We start from the raw sequence: 15,431 nt of genomic DNA, 5'->3' as shown, positions 1-15,431 counted from the left end.
GTTTCAGTTTTATTTATTGTGGCGTCCACTGATCGTTGAAGGTTGAGCCGGTACGCCTCTAGTCTCTTTGAAAAGCCAAGCTGTCAGTATGTGGTAGAGGAGAAAATGAGTCTTATATTGCTCTAAAATCTGCATTGTTTTTGGTCTGTTGATTGTCAGTGTATTTGCATGTACCCTCCATAACCTCAGTCCCTCTGTACATGAATAAATACAACAAAAAAGGTTTAATTTTTCTGTGGAATAGCCTGAAGATATGGAACATATTGCTCTATATGAAAGTTACAGATCTCCATTTATTGTACATGACGCTGGTAATAATCACTATGTTTCCATTCTAGAGTTAAAACTTTCTAATGACCCTCTGCTGCCACTTCTACAAAAAAAAAACTGACTTTAAATTAGACTTCTCTGGAAATATCGTAGTTTTGTTTTATTCGAAACAAAGATGAGGATGAGACTTGCCGACCAACCACAAACACTTTCTCTTTATACCTTCCTGATTTTTTTAGACTCTTGTTCCAGTTCAATATTAAATGTTCTGCTTGTAGAACTGTAAAAAGGAAACTGTATTCTGAGGGCAAACATGTTTGGAAGGCATTTGCAGCCTATGTTTGTACACAAAAATGTTAAATAAAATCTCCTTGTATCTACATAGAATGACATGTTTAGTTGTTGTTTTTTTTTTCATTCAAGAGTAATCTTGCAACCGGGTAGCTTTTCAGGTGAAAACTCTTCACTCTTCACAATAAGACATGATGGACTTAAAATAAAAACAATAAATAAAATGCTGGGTTTTTACAGTCATGAAAGATCTGGAAAAGTCATGGAATTTGCAAATAGCAATATCTAGGCATAGAAAGGTTTTTGCTTTTCCAATACTACATATACCCTGAAAGTTTTGGAAAAGTCATGAAAAACTGTTTCGCAAACCTGTATAATAACACCCAATGTTTCAAAAGGACTGTCCAAAATTTGAAAATCTAACAATTATGTTGTTTTTACAGTTTCTGGCCATAGTAAATGGTGTCATTTTGGTGATTTTAGAGGAAAACATGCCTTCCAATTATGTTTTCTTCAGAAATTGCAAATTTCTTTAAATAGCAAAAATGTTTTCATTAAAATTCACCAAAAATGTTCAAAGAAAAAAAAGGTTAAATGTTCTTAGGAAAAAAAGTAGAATCTGAACCAACAGGAAACCTATTCTGGGGTTTGAAACCTGTCTCGAAACCACCCACAATATCTTTGTGTATCATTAGAAAATTTTATTTGGAAGTTGTGAATCACTGATCTGACTGATATGTGGTTAGACTCATGCTGACATGCACTGCAGCTCCATGTGTGTCATTGTGTAAAACTGACAGACAAATTTAAAGAAACTGAAGCAGCGAGGGCACAAATTGGTACATAATATTTCATCAGAATGCAGGAAATGAAGTGTGTGATGCTCAAAACTTGCAAACTCACCATTTCAAATGTGTCCCTCCCAATGTTACAATTAAACCTATGCCCTTGTCATTTTCTGAAAGCAAGAGACAAAGACAAAGAAAGACAGCAGTAGCAAAAACAACAAAACAAAATGTATGTGAGCTTAACTTTTAAATATTTAAATGCATTTTTATCAGAGAGGGGATCTGAAGCTTTAATAGATGTGCATGTGTCTTAAATGTTAGTACAAAAGATGACACCGCTGTTTATTTTATATTACACACCAAATGAACATATACTATGGTGCAGCTCCGTGGATAGGCCTACACAATATAAACATGCAACCAAAACCAACTAGTGTAATCAGTGCATTTCGGTGTTTCACCTTGATGTGCACGTGGACTCAGAGGGTGTCTTTTCACGATCTTGCCTTTCACTTATTTATTTTTTTACCTCAGTATTGTCATCGGTTATTTCTAGTTTTCCATAGCCTACGTCACCGTCTACTAAAACACCCCCTTACCTCCACACAGTCTCAACCACACTTACAGACACACGCACACACAGACAGAGAGGCGGTGCGCCTGCAGCCACGCTTTTCCCTGTTGCAGCGCGACAACAGTGCACGCCTTCAAACTTCTCCTGACAAGCCGAACGTGAGCAGCGATGTCACATGAGAGCATTTGTTTGTTTTCTGTGTTTTTTGTTTTTAATTCAGCGTGTTTATCGACTATATTTACGCAAGTTTCCGGCGTAAACGCTTTCAGCCATTATCTATCCACGTTGATTGAGTGGAAGGACTTCTGACTTTCACCCTCAAAACAAGGTAAGAAATGTTGTTTTCTGCTTGTTTAGACTGTGTTAGAAATGTGTTTTTCAGTTGATGTTTGGACCATTTAACAGTGTAACTTTTTTTTTCTCAGTAATCTGTGGACTATGTTTTATAAATTGAACAAATAAACAATTACACTGTCAAATCTGACAAGTTAATCGTACTTAAAATAATCTTCGGAAGTGATTGCTAAAAAAAGATGTCTGTTAATCTTAATTTATGTTTACTTACAAACAAATCCCAGTTAGGAAATTGGCAAAACACCAAAGCCAGACAAAGCTGTAACAAGGGACCTGGGTGGGCAACTAGTTATGGTTGCTTGAGGGTAGCTAAAGAAGCCCATCATAAGCGTGATGGGCTTCTGTAGCTTAATTTTGTGAAGTTGTTGCAATTTAAAGATGACAGGTGAAATTACCTTGTTCTTTCTAAGTGTAAGCAACTTCAGCAAACCAAGTAAGTCCAACTTAACTTGACCATGACAAAGAGGGTATTGCTAGTGATGAAGTTAGGAGATCTGCAGGTACTGTTTTCTTAACATGTTAAAGAAAATACAAATATGATTGGCTAGTTTGCAACCAGCAGAACACAGATACATATCACAGTAAACCTGATTTACTGAAATGTCTAAAACTTAGAACGATTGATTTAGAAAAATAGTCATTTTTAAGTTGCAACAACTTCACAAAATTAAGTAAATACAACAAAATTTTGTGTAAACTTAACAATTACATATAAAATAAACACAAATTAAGATCTTTAGTTATATTTACTTACACTTTTCAAGGCAATTGTAAGATTTTTAAAGTAAAATCAACTTTTCAGATATCAGTTTATCATGTCGTATTTATTCTTAAACTATGGAAACTTTTAGATGTGTCAGGGCTGCTGAGTTTTTCTGGCAGTGAATTGATGATCAGATTATTAAAGTTTAAAAAATGTACATGTGATCTATTAAGTCACTATAAGTAGCTATAATTATGGAAGTGTGTGTATTTGTCTCAGTTTATAAGTCTACTAAATAGAAATGAGCAGTAGCATGTTTTCAGTGCTGAAGCCTTTTCACCATCACTGTATCTATCACATCAAATACCTAACTGGCCCTGCAGTGGTTATTCAGTATCAGTATTGTTTATGCCCCTGTTGTCCTATCTGTCCCTGCCATCAGGTTCACACTGTGATATCAGTGCCTCCCTTATTAGTAACACACAGTGCTTTTGCCAGTAGTAATACAGCAGCTTTTCTATTAGTTTTCCTTCAACTTTGGTGGAGCTGTGCTAATACATTGATTGACAGGGCACAGACATATCCCCCTCCAGCAGGATGTGCATTTTCTTATCACTTCCTCCATGGCCTGTAGGCACATATATCTACAATCATAATAAAGGCGAGTAGTTTTTCCTGAAGCAGCCAACTGGAAGAAGGTTAAGCAAGAGGGCTCACTATGTGATGGTTTATATGAACTTCAGCATTGAGGAAAAGTAAGTTGTTTCTTCTTTCACTTTAGCTTTGAAGAATCTTTTTTTGTGCAGGTTCAGAAACTTTTGCAGCCACTTGAGATCTTAAAAAACTTAAGGGCTTTCCAAACATGCTGGATCAAGCCTGGTTTTTAAAATCCTTTGGCGTGTGAGAAGGTTTCAGCAACAGAACAATGGAGAAAAGTAGAACTTTGGTGTGATATACTGACGGTCAGCATCACAGGGTTATACGTGGCCAACAGAGAGACATTTATAAAAGAACAATGTAAGGAAGGGAAGCAGATGGATATTTTCTCAGTTGTTTTTGTATTTTTAATGCTGGCATCAGTTTGTCTTTACATTCCAATGTAAGCACATTAAAGCACAGTTAGGGCCTTATACCAGTCTTGGACCAGTTTAACCCAGTGAAACCCGAATAAATTGGCTTGATTTTTGTCAAAAACATGGGAAGAAGGCAATGAGCAACAAAAAAGAGAAATCACCCCAAAATTAAAAATACGTTTCAGAAAATGAGTGTAAAAAAACAAGGAAATGACCTGGGAAAAGTACTTAAAATCTAATAATTTTGTAACATAATTTTAAATATGAAAATTTGATCATTCTAAATACAGATTTCCCTAGCTTTTTCCCTTTTCCCTAGACATTTTCCCTTGCTTTTTAAACATATATTTCTAAATTTACTACTGTCCACATTTTTTGAAAGAAATCACCTGGCATCTGAAAGCAGCACCAGAAAAATTATGTTTCAAAGGGTTAACTCTGAAGTAAATACCTTTGACATATCAGTTTTTATCCACGTGCAAGCCTGAACCACCACAGAGGGGAAGGTGCTACTTAAGTAGAAATCAAAAACTATAACTCTTCTGTATTTAGATGAAATTACAATCATTTTTAGAAAATTTTTATGTGTTCATATTACTCAGTTGGAAGTCCCCCCTATAGCTGAATTTAACAAAATTGAAACTTAACTTTGCTAATTTAAATAATATTATTAGCACAGCTTGAACTGTACTTAAGAGCTGACTGGAGGCTGAGAATAAAAAAGGTGTTAAAATTTGAGTAGTACAGAGAAGTTTAGGGAGTGTCCCCATGGTCTCTGAAGATAACTCATTAGGTATATGGACCCATGAAGACTGAAATGGGCCAATTTACCCGGCCTCGTTGGTGTGACCTCTGACTCAGTGGGAGAAAAGACCTGTGACTGAATGAAGATGGGTGTGGGAATTCCACTTCTCTGACACAAGCTGACATTAGGCACCCAAAATAGGTCAGACTGGTCCCAGCATCACTTCTGTTGTCACAGAATCATTAGTTTGCCATATATTCAATCTTTTTGAATCTTATCTTGCCCAGTGTTACTCACTGTATTGACCTTGGCAGGATCTAGGTCATATTTACTAATTGTTCTCTTCACTGCAGTCGATAACTTTCACCTTCAACATATGTCTGCTATGTGCTCTGTTGCTCAATTTAGAGAAGATAGAAGCAGGTTTTGTATGTTTGTTCTTATGTTTTAACCAGCCGGATGAAATGTGTGCCAGAATCTGACACAATCTAGAAACCAACTCTTACCCCGCGCAGTGTCTTTTTTCTCACTCCACTGAGCTGTTGTACTCAGTAAACTGAATCTCTTATCCTACATTTCACTCAGACTCCTTCTTTGTGGAGGTTATTTGAGGTTGTCACAATATGTCCTTATCTGCTTATGATATAGTGGAATTTAACAAAATACCCTGGAAAAAAGGAAGAAAAAAGAACAGGCAAAGATAGCTTAACAAAGTGTTTCAGTGTCAGTACAATGGCTTTGAAATTTATACGTGGTTTAATTGCGTAATTACCCTATCAGTGATGTTGGAAGAAAGGGTGTCAGTGAGGGGAATGATTAGTGTGTCGAAGGGTTTCGGGAAACTTTTCCCGAAATAAAAGGTGCATTGTTGGACTGTCTGCTTTGGCCCTGTATGGAAAACAAGCTGTCCCCCTGTCTTCCGGAGATAGATGGCTTTTCTGACCTGTGCGGTAACCTGCAATCTGTTTGTACAGGCCAGACTACTCAGATTGTGTCCTCTCTCTTTCTCTCCCCAGACCACTGCTCTTAATTTGGCAGCCATCGGGCAAAACTCCTAGATGCTTCCTCCTCAGTATTCTGCCGCCGTCTGTAGCAAAGTTTACTGAGCTGAAGAGGCGGCAACAGTTGTAGAGACAAAGTGGAAGACTCACAGACTGATGCAGTGCGAGTTACAGTGAAGAGTATGACTTAAGTCAGGTGCTACAGGTGTTGTTATTGTGGTGGGAACTTCCTGCCATTATCCTTAAATGACACAATCACTCTTTGCTGACATTGTACCATATGGTTTGGCAAGCTTTTATTTTGTCTAAAAACAAGCAGTTGAGACTGTGGGATGAAAGTGCAAAGAAAGCAAAAAAATGATCATGCTGAAGAATGAACACCTGGTCTATATTGGCCTGGAGCTGGTGATCGCCTGCCTGTCTGTGGCTGGGAACGTCCTGGTCTGCTGGGCCGTCTGCCTCAACTCCAACCTGCAGAGCATCACCAACTTCTTTGTGATGTCACTGGCAGTGGCTGATATCGCTGTGGGGCTGCTGGCAATTCCCTTCGCTATCACTATCAGGTATCTTCGCCTTTTTAAAACATTTTGTCTTTTTTTTATATGACGTAGAGGTCCAGTGTGTAAGATTTTGGGGGACTTGGCGGCATCTAGTGGTGAGGACTGTAGATCGCAACTTAGCTGAAACTTACCCCAGTAAGAATTCCTTCAGTGTACATTGTTCAGGAGGTTTTTACCAGGAGCCGAAATATCCACAGAGGTCTTTCCCCTCCAAAACAAACAGACCAGGTGATTTAAAGTGGTAAAATCTGCTTTTTGACTCAGTGCTACAGGCTATGCCAGCACCTACTAATTTTTGCTCATCTTCTTTCTTAGATAATTAAGGAGCAAGAAATGCAGGAGGTTTTTTGCTGGGAGCTATATTATCCATAGAGGTCTCCTCCTTTCCAAAACAAATGTACCTGTTAATTAAAACCAGCAAAAACACTGAATAAACAAATAAGTGTTTTTCTAATGCAGTTTGGCTCGTCGCAAACAGGCCCCTAGCTCAGCATCTGCTAATGTGTGCTCACCCTTTTTCTGATCAGAAGCGTTTTAACCAGGAGCCAAATTATCCGCAGGGTAAAAACACTGAATAAAGCAGTTACACTTTAAATAATAACTAGTGTTTCTCCAACACTGTTTGGCTCATCGCGGAAGGCCTGCTAATGGTGGCCAACGCAAAAATGTGAATTGCTCTATCCAGAATCACTGCTTGTTTGTCCATTTTGAGCTGCTGTAAAACTATGGCAGTGCAACATGGTGGACTTCATGGGCGAGGACCCTTCTTATGTAGATATAAATGGATCATTTTAAGGCAGCAAAAACATGATGATTCCTACTTTCAGGTGATTACATATTAATGTCATTAATTTGTCTTTATATACCCCTAAATCGTACACTTGACCTTTAAATTCAGTGTAATGCAGAGTGAAAGTGTAATAAGTCACATTAAATGCTGGGACTGGGGCTGACTTGTGGCAATAACTTAAAGAAAATTGCTTTGTAGGATTTGTAAGAATGTAAAATTTAGGTTTTTTTATCCATCATTTTTATCACCTGTGATGTTTTCTTGTAATCCATCACCAGTACTGGCTTCTGTGCCAACTTTTTTGGCTGCCTCTTCATCGCCTGCTTCGTCCTCATCCTCACTCAGAGCTCCATCTTCAGCCTTCTGGCCATTGCTGTAGACCGCTACATCGCTATCAAGAACCCACTCAGGTGAAACAAAACAAAAGGTCACATGCTGAAAACTAAAACAGAGACAGTTTCACACGCTGTCACTTTAACCAGGTTCACTAAGCAGAACTGGATGGAAACATTTTGAGCTTGATGCTCTTTTCACACACAACAAACCAGAGGAGTGTGGGTTAACAAATCACATGTGAGAGGTGTCCAAAGCACATATGCAGTGTAGCAAAACACATTGAATTATAGCGAGATGTTATTCAATTAAGGCTAATCTGGCCCGCTGTGGGCAGACATGGATATATGTCTCGGCAGGCTTTATTAGGTTACTGCGTGTGTGCTGTTGGAGGGGATTAAATCTGCTGAAGGCTTTGATCATTTTCACCCATGTAAATCAACACCATTCAAAATCTACTTCTTTAAAATGTCTTGCTTATTTTGCAGCTTACAACAAAGCGCCTCGTCCATTCTTTCTGCAGCAGGCATTTGACACACGGTTGACTCATATTGTGTAACCAAAGCCACCGTTGTTTAGTCACAGCTGCATTCTTCACTATTGCCATGAGAGGATATTTCATCGAGTAAGCCACAGCAGGTGACGCATTAGCATAAGCAGTTGCATAACGGCTTCTGCGTGTGTTTGTGTGCTCACCCTGGTGCCACAACCCCTGGCACCAAAGACGGGAGAGCTAATAATTCATCAGAGTTTTTTAGGAGGCTTAATATAGCCTACTGGCTGCCACCCGGGCCATGAAACATTTCAGTCACATGGGACAATGGCTGTAGGTGAGGCGATGTTACCAAGAATACTGTCATGCTGATTTTCTATTTGTAATCCTCAAACAAAATGTGTGCAGGCTCATGTGTGCATGATGCAATGGGCATGTTGCCAGTGCGGTCCACAGAAATCCCCATTAACTTGAAGATGTGGTGAAAAGCTGTAGCAGTTAGTTAGTTAGTTTACTCACACTACCAAATCAAATATGTCAGTCCAAACAATAGGCTGTAGAAAAAATGCTTATATATGATTAACCCATTAGCAAAAACATTATAAGGTAATGCAACTGACACAGAGTCCTAACATTCAGTAGAGGCTTGCTGGTGCGCCAGTAGTGCAAAACATGTGTGTAACATGTAAAAAAATGTATCAGTGTCCACAAAGACCCAGCTCAGTTCAGCAAATGAAAGGGATACTCCAGATCATGTGGTTGAATGATGTACTTATCCATGGTTAGTGTGTTACATACATTAGATGCTGGTCACAGTTTAGAGACGCAGATGCTAAGCTTTGACAAGCTTGACAGCAGCAAAACGTTATTCCTGTCTGCTTCTCCAAACTGGGAGTGTGCAGACTTCTATTTATTGTTGTAAATACACTGACTATGAATAATTACGTCATACAAACCCACTTCAAAATGTCAGAGCTATCCCTTTAAGTTAACAAATGACCAGAGATTGGATTGTAAAATACGTGTCCGTATCATTTCCCTCATGTTAGGTCATTAACCCACCTGAAATGATTTATATCATTCTGTATTTCATTGCATTTTCCCAGAAGCTCTTACATGAAACAAGTATGCTAGTAAATTAGAATATAGGAAGGAAATGCACCTTATTGCAAAGGAATGCACACTCACTCAGCTGTTTGCAAAGTCATGCATTAACACACAGTAACATTTCACAAAATTTCCACTTTACCCTCTTCTCTTGTAGCCAAAATGAAAGCATATTAGTGTAGATATAAACTGACATTGAAGGAGGGAAAAACATACAAAGCAATATTGGCATCAAAGCCCAACAGACATTTGCAAAGTCATAATGGATTTAGATATTTAAAAGACTTGTGTGACTTGAATGTGTCTTTAATTAGCAGACAAAAGAACTGGAGAGGTACTGGTCAGATTACCAGAAGTGATTACAGTGTATTCAAGAGCCAGTAATGCAACAATAAAATAATTTCCATCTCTTGCTTTGCTTATTAAATAAATATTGCATTTAGGTTTGAATGCACAATCATTTTCTGCTCATTTAAATCATCAAATATTGACTTTGCTCCACAGGGATACTACCACACTGAGATTAGATACAACAGAACAACCAGCCCTAACATGTCACTGTACTCTGCTCAACCTTTCAGGTATAACAGCCTGGTCACGGGAAAAAGAGCAAAAGGCATCATCGCATTGTGTTGGGTTCTCTCGGTGGGAATCGGCCTGACACCAATGCTGGGCTGGAACCAAGGTGGGAGATTCATTTTGGCAAAGGAGATATCTGTTTCTGTCTGTAGGTTTCTGAGATGACTTGTTACCTGAGTTTTGGTTGACATTTCTTTTATTGTCAGTGCCAAAAAAAAGAATTGTAAATGATAGTTCATCAGTAAACACATTTCCAAACATACCCTGCCTCAAGCCTCAACATCCTCTTATTGGAACAACCATTTTCAAAATCGTCTGACATATGAGAGGAGGAATGAAAAGACACTTGGGAAAAAATGTAGAAATGCATTTTTATATAACAGTATTTCTGAAGAAAAGTGCTCATATTCCCCTCAGTGCTAACAATTATAGGAAGTGCATCTGGCATTTTCATGATTGCTTCAATCTAGCAAACAAAGTGCTTCTTACTGCTGCAATGAGTTTTAAGAGGTCTGAAACCTGAACCATGCACATCAACTTCCAATGAATTTATGAAAAATGTTTTACAAATGTAAAGAGTTATCTCTGCTATAGAAGGAAAACTATTTGGTTGACAATTTAGAGGTCCAATGTCTAAGATGTAGGGAGATTTAGTGGTATGTAGTGGTGAGGTTTTCAGATTGCAACCAGCTGAAACTCCCTCTGGTTGTGTGCTATTTGCTTAACATATTTCTAACCGATTCTGATTTTTAGAGGTTTTTACTGTGAGCAGAATCATCCGCAGAGGTCTCTTCCTCCCCAAAACCAACAGTCCCAATTATTTAAACCATTGAAAAAGGCATTTTGACTTAAAAAATAAATATTCTCCAGCGTTGTTGGCATGTTGAAGAGAGGCTGCTAGTCCTGCAGCTGCTGATGTGCTCTTGAAGTGTTTTGTTTGTCCGTTCAAGACTACAATGAAAACATGGTATTGCAACATGGTGATCTCCATATACAGAGACCTGCTTCCTATGTAGATATATATGCCTCATTCCAAGGTAATGAAAATACAGCTCTTATTTTCAGGTGATTATACGCTAAAGACAACATACTTATTACATTATATTCCATTCCTGCCAACATATCCCCCTAAATCCAACACACCAAAGCTTAGAAGGATAAAATTGTCAATAAATACTCGTGACTCTATTATTCAGGTTGGAACGCCACCGCCACAGCCAGCAGCAGCTGCCCTGAAGGCTTGACTGAGTGCCTGTTTGAAGAAGTGGTAACCCTGGACTACATGGTCTATTTCAATTTCTTTGGCTGTGTGCTACTGCCCCTGGTGGTCATGCTGGTCATCTATGTCAATATTTTCATGGCTGCTCGGCGCCAGCTTCGCCTGATTGGGCTCAAAGTTGCACAAGCACCTGCTCCTGGAGGAATAACCACATCGTCCAACTCATCTCGTTCAACCTTGCAGAAGGAAGTGCATGCAGCCAAATCGCTGGCCATCATTGTAGGTTTGTTTGCTCTGTGCTGGCTTCCGTTGCACATCATCAACTGTTTTAACCACCTGTGTCCGGACTGTGGGCGCGCAGATATCTGGGTGATGAACATCGCCATCATCCTCTCCCATGCTAACTCTGTTGTGAATCCTTTCATCTACGCTTATCGTATTCGGGAGTTCAGGCGGACCTTTCGGAGGATCCTGTACCAGCACATCCTTGGGCAGAGGGATGGACGTGGGTTTGGGGGTAGGGACGGCAGAGGTGTTGGGAGCAGCAGCATCAGGCAGACTTCCCTCTGTGCCAGTAAAGAGGGTTTGTCATGTGGCACAGTAGTGAATAGCTACGTTCTGGACCCCAGTCCTGACCGAACTCCACCAAAAGCTGCTCATGAAGCCTCTCGCATTTGGACATCAAAGTTAGACACCGCACCAAGCAGCTACATACCCAATGGACACCAAATAAAAGGTAGCGCTCTTTCTGCAACGCAGCAGCAGCAGCAGCCATGCATCATGGGATTTGCTGCTCAAGATGGAGCCGAGTCGGTTACATATCTGAGGGGAGCAACAGATGTTTTGGAGGCAAAGGACAGTGGAAGCTGCATTGCTTTTGTTAATGTTCAGGCTTTCTCCCTAAACCAGACTGACTGTGTCCACTCAACAGAGCTTACAGAGGTCTCATGACAAAGATATTTAGCTATTTAAATATATTTCTATAAAACAAATAACAGTGTGCCAACATGAAAATGGATTAACAAAGCCTCTGCAAATCAACAGAAAGTCTGTTTTTGTTTTTGTTTTTTTATGTCAAATTAATTGTCAAGGGAAATCTTGGTGTGCTTTACTACTGGTTCTTTAAACTATCTCTGGGTTGGATCACATTTACTAGCATGCAAACCATACCACAGGATAAGACATGACACAACTTTGTCAGTTCATACCGAAATTAATTTTGTGTCCTCAGACAGCTCTGCTCAAGAAGTTCACACACATATAAGACATGCAGTTACACAAACAGTACATACCCATAAAAGCACACCAAACAGTCACGGCCATGGAACACATCACATAATATCCTCAAAAGCAGATTTTGATCAGCAGCACACTGGTTTGGTTTTGCAACAGAATCGACTGATTAAAAACCAGATTTTCAGCCTGTTGTGTTTGAATGTAGGGACTCTGAATTGCCTGGGGGGCAGAAGTTTGTATCCTCTGTTTAGAACATGCGAGAGTCTGAGCATGTGAATGTTAAAACTGGCTTACATTTTCTTGACATACAGTACAATAACATCTATGACAGGGTTTTTTTTTATATATACAAATGTCCCTTTATGTCAGGTTCTATGCCTTTTAAACAATGTGCATTTTTATGTGCAGAAAACAATGCTTTATCAAGTGTATTGTATCTTGCAATGCGTTTTAAGACACTTTAAACTCTTACATTTTTAACAGCTTTTTTGATAATGTTGCACCAGGTCACCTTTTGTAATGGTCATCTGTATTGTTTTTCTTACTGGAGAATTAAAAGTCTTAAATACTTATTTGTTCTTTTTTTCTCATTAAAACTACCATGAACCTATCAAAGTCAAGTAATCTGTGAAACCAAGAAAAACACCAAAACTTAGGTAATTTAACTTTTTTTAATCTTTACTCCTAGTTGTTTAAGAACAATAGAAATAAATGATTGTTTCATGTAAAGCACATTTGTAGTAACAATGCAGTGACATGTTTGTCCCATTTTACCTGATGTCTCAAATTATCTGTCTCTTTACCCTATATACACCGTAGACTCCATACTGTTACAGATAAAGCACTCATCGACTGAAATCCCAACAAGACTTGTGACTAATGGTCTAAATGAACCATTTAACAACTCGGGGATAAAACAATGACCTTCTGAAAGCAAGCATAAGCACCATCTCTGTGTAAAGATCTCTCTCTCGCTCTCTGTCAAAAAGTAATTTCTCAAAGTGCTGGATAGCTACAGAACATTTAATATTGCTAGTTTGGTCAGTGATTTGATAAGTGCCAGGCAACATGTGTCTGTTGCTGGTTTAACAACTATGTTACATATGCGTCAAAGGCTCCGAATGTATACTACCAACCATCCAAAACAAAGGGCTTGTTTGATCTATTCAAATATCACTCCATATGTCTATAGTGCAGCTACTTTTCAGAGTCAACAGACATCATAAAAAAAGCACATACACACAGACACACATGACCACAGACTACTCAGCAAGAGGTGTTTACAGAGTAGCCTGGCTGCTGACGCCAGTCACTGAGCCTAATGCAATGGAAATCAAATGAAGGTTCATTTGATGATGTCTTTTATTATGCCATTACGCTCTCTCTCCTCATTAAAAAGGCCTCTCTTTGTGGGAAAGGCCTGCATTAAGCAACATTTACATGCCTTAAAGCAAACCCAGAGACATGTCTCCAGGAATAAACATATATGGGTATGTATGAAGCTCATGTACTGTACTGTGTGTTTATTCAAAAACTATGCACATCAGTTGTCTATTATACATTGTGGTCATGCCCAAGGATATTAAAATGAATTAAGCTATGTCATTTTAATGTTTTGTTTCTTTTATGCTATTTTGATAAGCCTGAGATAAGGGTTATGGAAATTATGGTTATGTGTGAATCAAGTCTGTGTCATTTCAAAGCAATAAAAAATAAAACTCCAAGTAAACAAGTGATGGTTGGAGGTTTGTACAATAGCAGCCGCTAAGTCTTATCTCACAGGCGCCAAAATTAATCTTAATAATCACACACAGGGCTCCACCAGAGTATGTGATGGTATGATGTCCCGATGTGAAGCAGTCCAGCGGATGTCTTAACAGTATGCCATTCAGTAATAAATTCCTGCATGGGAAGCATGATATTTGCATGGAAGAAATGTTTGCATGTTGTTTTAGAAAGAAGAAGCAAATTAGTAAAGTAACTAAATAACAGATTTGCCTAAAGGTAACATTTGTATTAGATTTCTCCTTGTGTTCTCTCTCAGACTGATGCACTGGAGACATGGACCCATAACATACAGAAAACATCCGGTGTCTCATATCTGGTGCTGTGGTTCCTAACCTTTTTTCCTTAAGGGACCCCTTGTCTATTATTGAGTAAACTGACCACCTCTGATTGAGTGACATTTTATGGATATTGCAATTAAATTCAATCAATAACAATAACAGAGCAGAACAACTCTTAAACCTTAAAGTTAACCCAAACTGTGAATGTAATAACTGCAGGAAGTTTATGTAAAACAAGATCATTAACTGTTAAAATTAACTGGAGATGTTTTTTCCTGATATAGGAACTTTTTATACAACTGTCTATATTGTGTTTTAAAAATTATACGGTCTTAATTAGCTTTTTTTGTTTAGATGAAGTGTTTTATTCTCCCTGATGCCATTATCCTACCAATTATTATTATTATTATTATTATTATTATTATTAGTCTGTTTTAAGTGTGTACTCTCCTAATATAGGACAAGACTGTTTAGCAGAGAGTGAAGTGAAGCCCAGCCCTGGGGCCAGTCATGGCCCTCAGACCAATTTTAAGCGGCCCTTGGCTTGACTTTCAAAATATACTCTAGCCTGCGACACAATATTTGTTAATCAAGCATGATCACTTTTACGCATTTTTTCCCTTCAGCTCACAATGGCGGGACTGTAATAAAGCTCATACACATGCATCAAGCAGGAACTAATGTGTTTTCATAAATAGATGGTAATCTAGCAAACTGAAGGGTTACCTAGCAGTGGACATTTCCTGCCAAGAAGCAGATATGGCCATAGCAAGGAAGTGTAAACTGGACAGTGAGGAGCGCTGCTTTCAGAAATGGTGTAAAATTGATTACATTTTCAGTGAAAGATGAAACTGTTGTATTTGTATTGTTTGTTTGTGTGTCGTTTTTTTTAAATAAGCAATGTGATTTGAGAAACACTTGGCCATCAGGTATTTTCACATCATATAATTTCGCCCGCCCAAAAGGTTTGAAACCCCTGATATAGATATTTATAGGCATAGACTGCATAAACTCTTGCAATTCTAATTTATTGTTTTCTCGTTCTTGTGAATAAATCTACAAAAACAACTTGCAGTATATATTTTGCTTTCTTTTTTGTTTTTTTCTTGTTAAACATACTTGTAGGCCCACCATAACTTTATCTAAAAAAATCTGTTGTTTTTTCTTTTTTCCAGAACACATTAGCTGAAAAAATACACGTCCCACAATGCACCGCGGGACGCCAGAGGAAACAATTCATTGAACCTCT

At 38.5% G+C, this 15,431-nt stretch overlaps 1 protein-coding gene across 1 annotated transcript; it reads left to right on the top strand.

Moving 5' to 3' along the window:
- Window positions 1-1,990: 1,990 nt before the first annotated feature.
- Window positions 1,991-12,688, top strand: LOC121960220 (adenosine receptor A2b-like). Its single transcript, XM_042509845.1, has 5 exons — window positions 1,991-2,251; window positions 5,815-6,362; window positions 7,428-7,559; window positions 9,664-9,767; window positions 10,858-12,688. Exons 2-5 carry the CDS (start codon window positions 6,157-6,159, stop codon window positions 11,829-11,831), a joined length of 1,416 nt encoding a protein of 471 aa, XP_042365779.1. The 5' UTR covers window positions 1,991-2,251; window positions 5,815-6,156; the 3' UTR covers window positions 11,832-12,688.
- The last annotated feature ends 2,743 nt before the right edge of the window (window positions 12,689-15,431 follow it).

This window comes from Plectropomus leopardus, chromosome 20 (assembly GCF_008729295.1).
Source record: "Plectropomus leopardus isolate mb chromosome 20, YSFRI_Pleo_2.0, whole genome shotgun sequence".
Taxonomy (NCBI): Eukaryota; Metazoa; Chordata; class Actinopteri; order Perciformes; family Serranidae; genus Plectropomus; species Plectropomus leopardus.
This window is presented reverse-complemented; position numbering and strand designations above follow the sequence as displayed.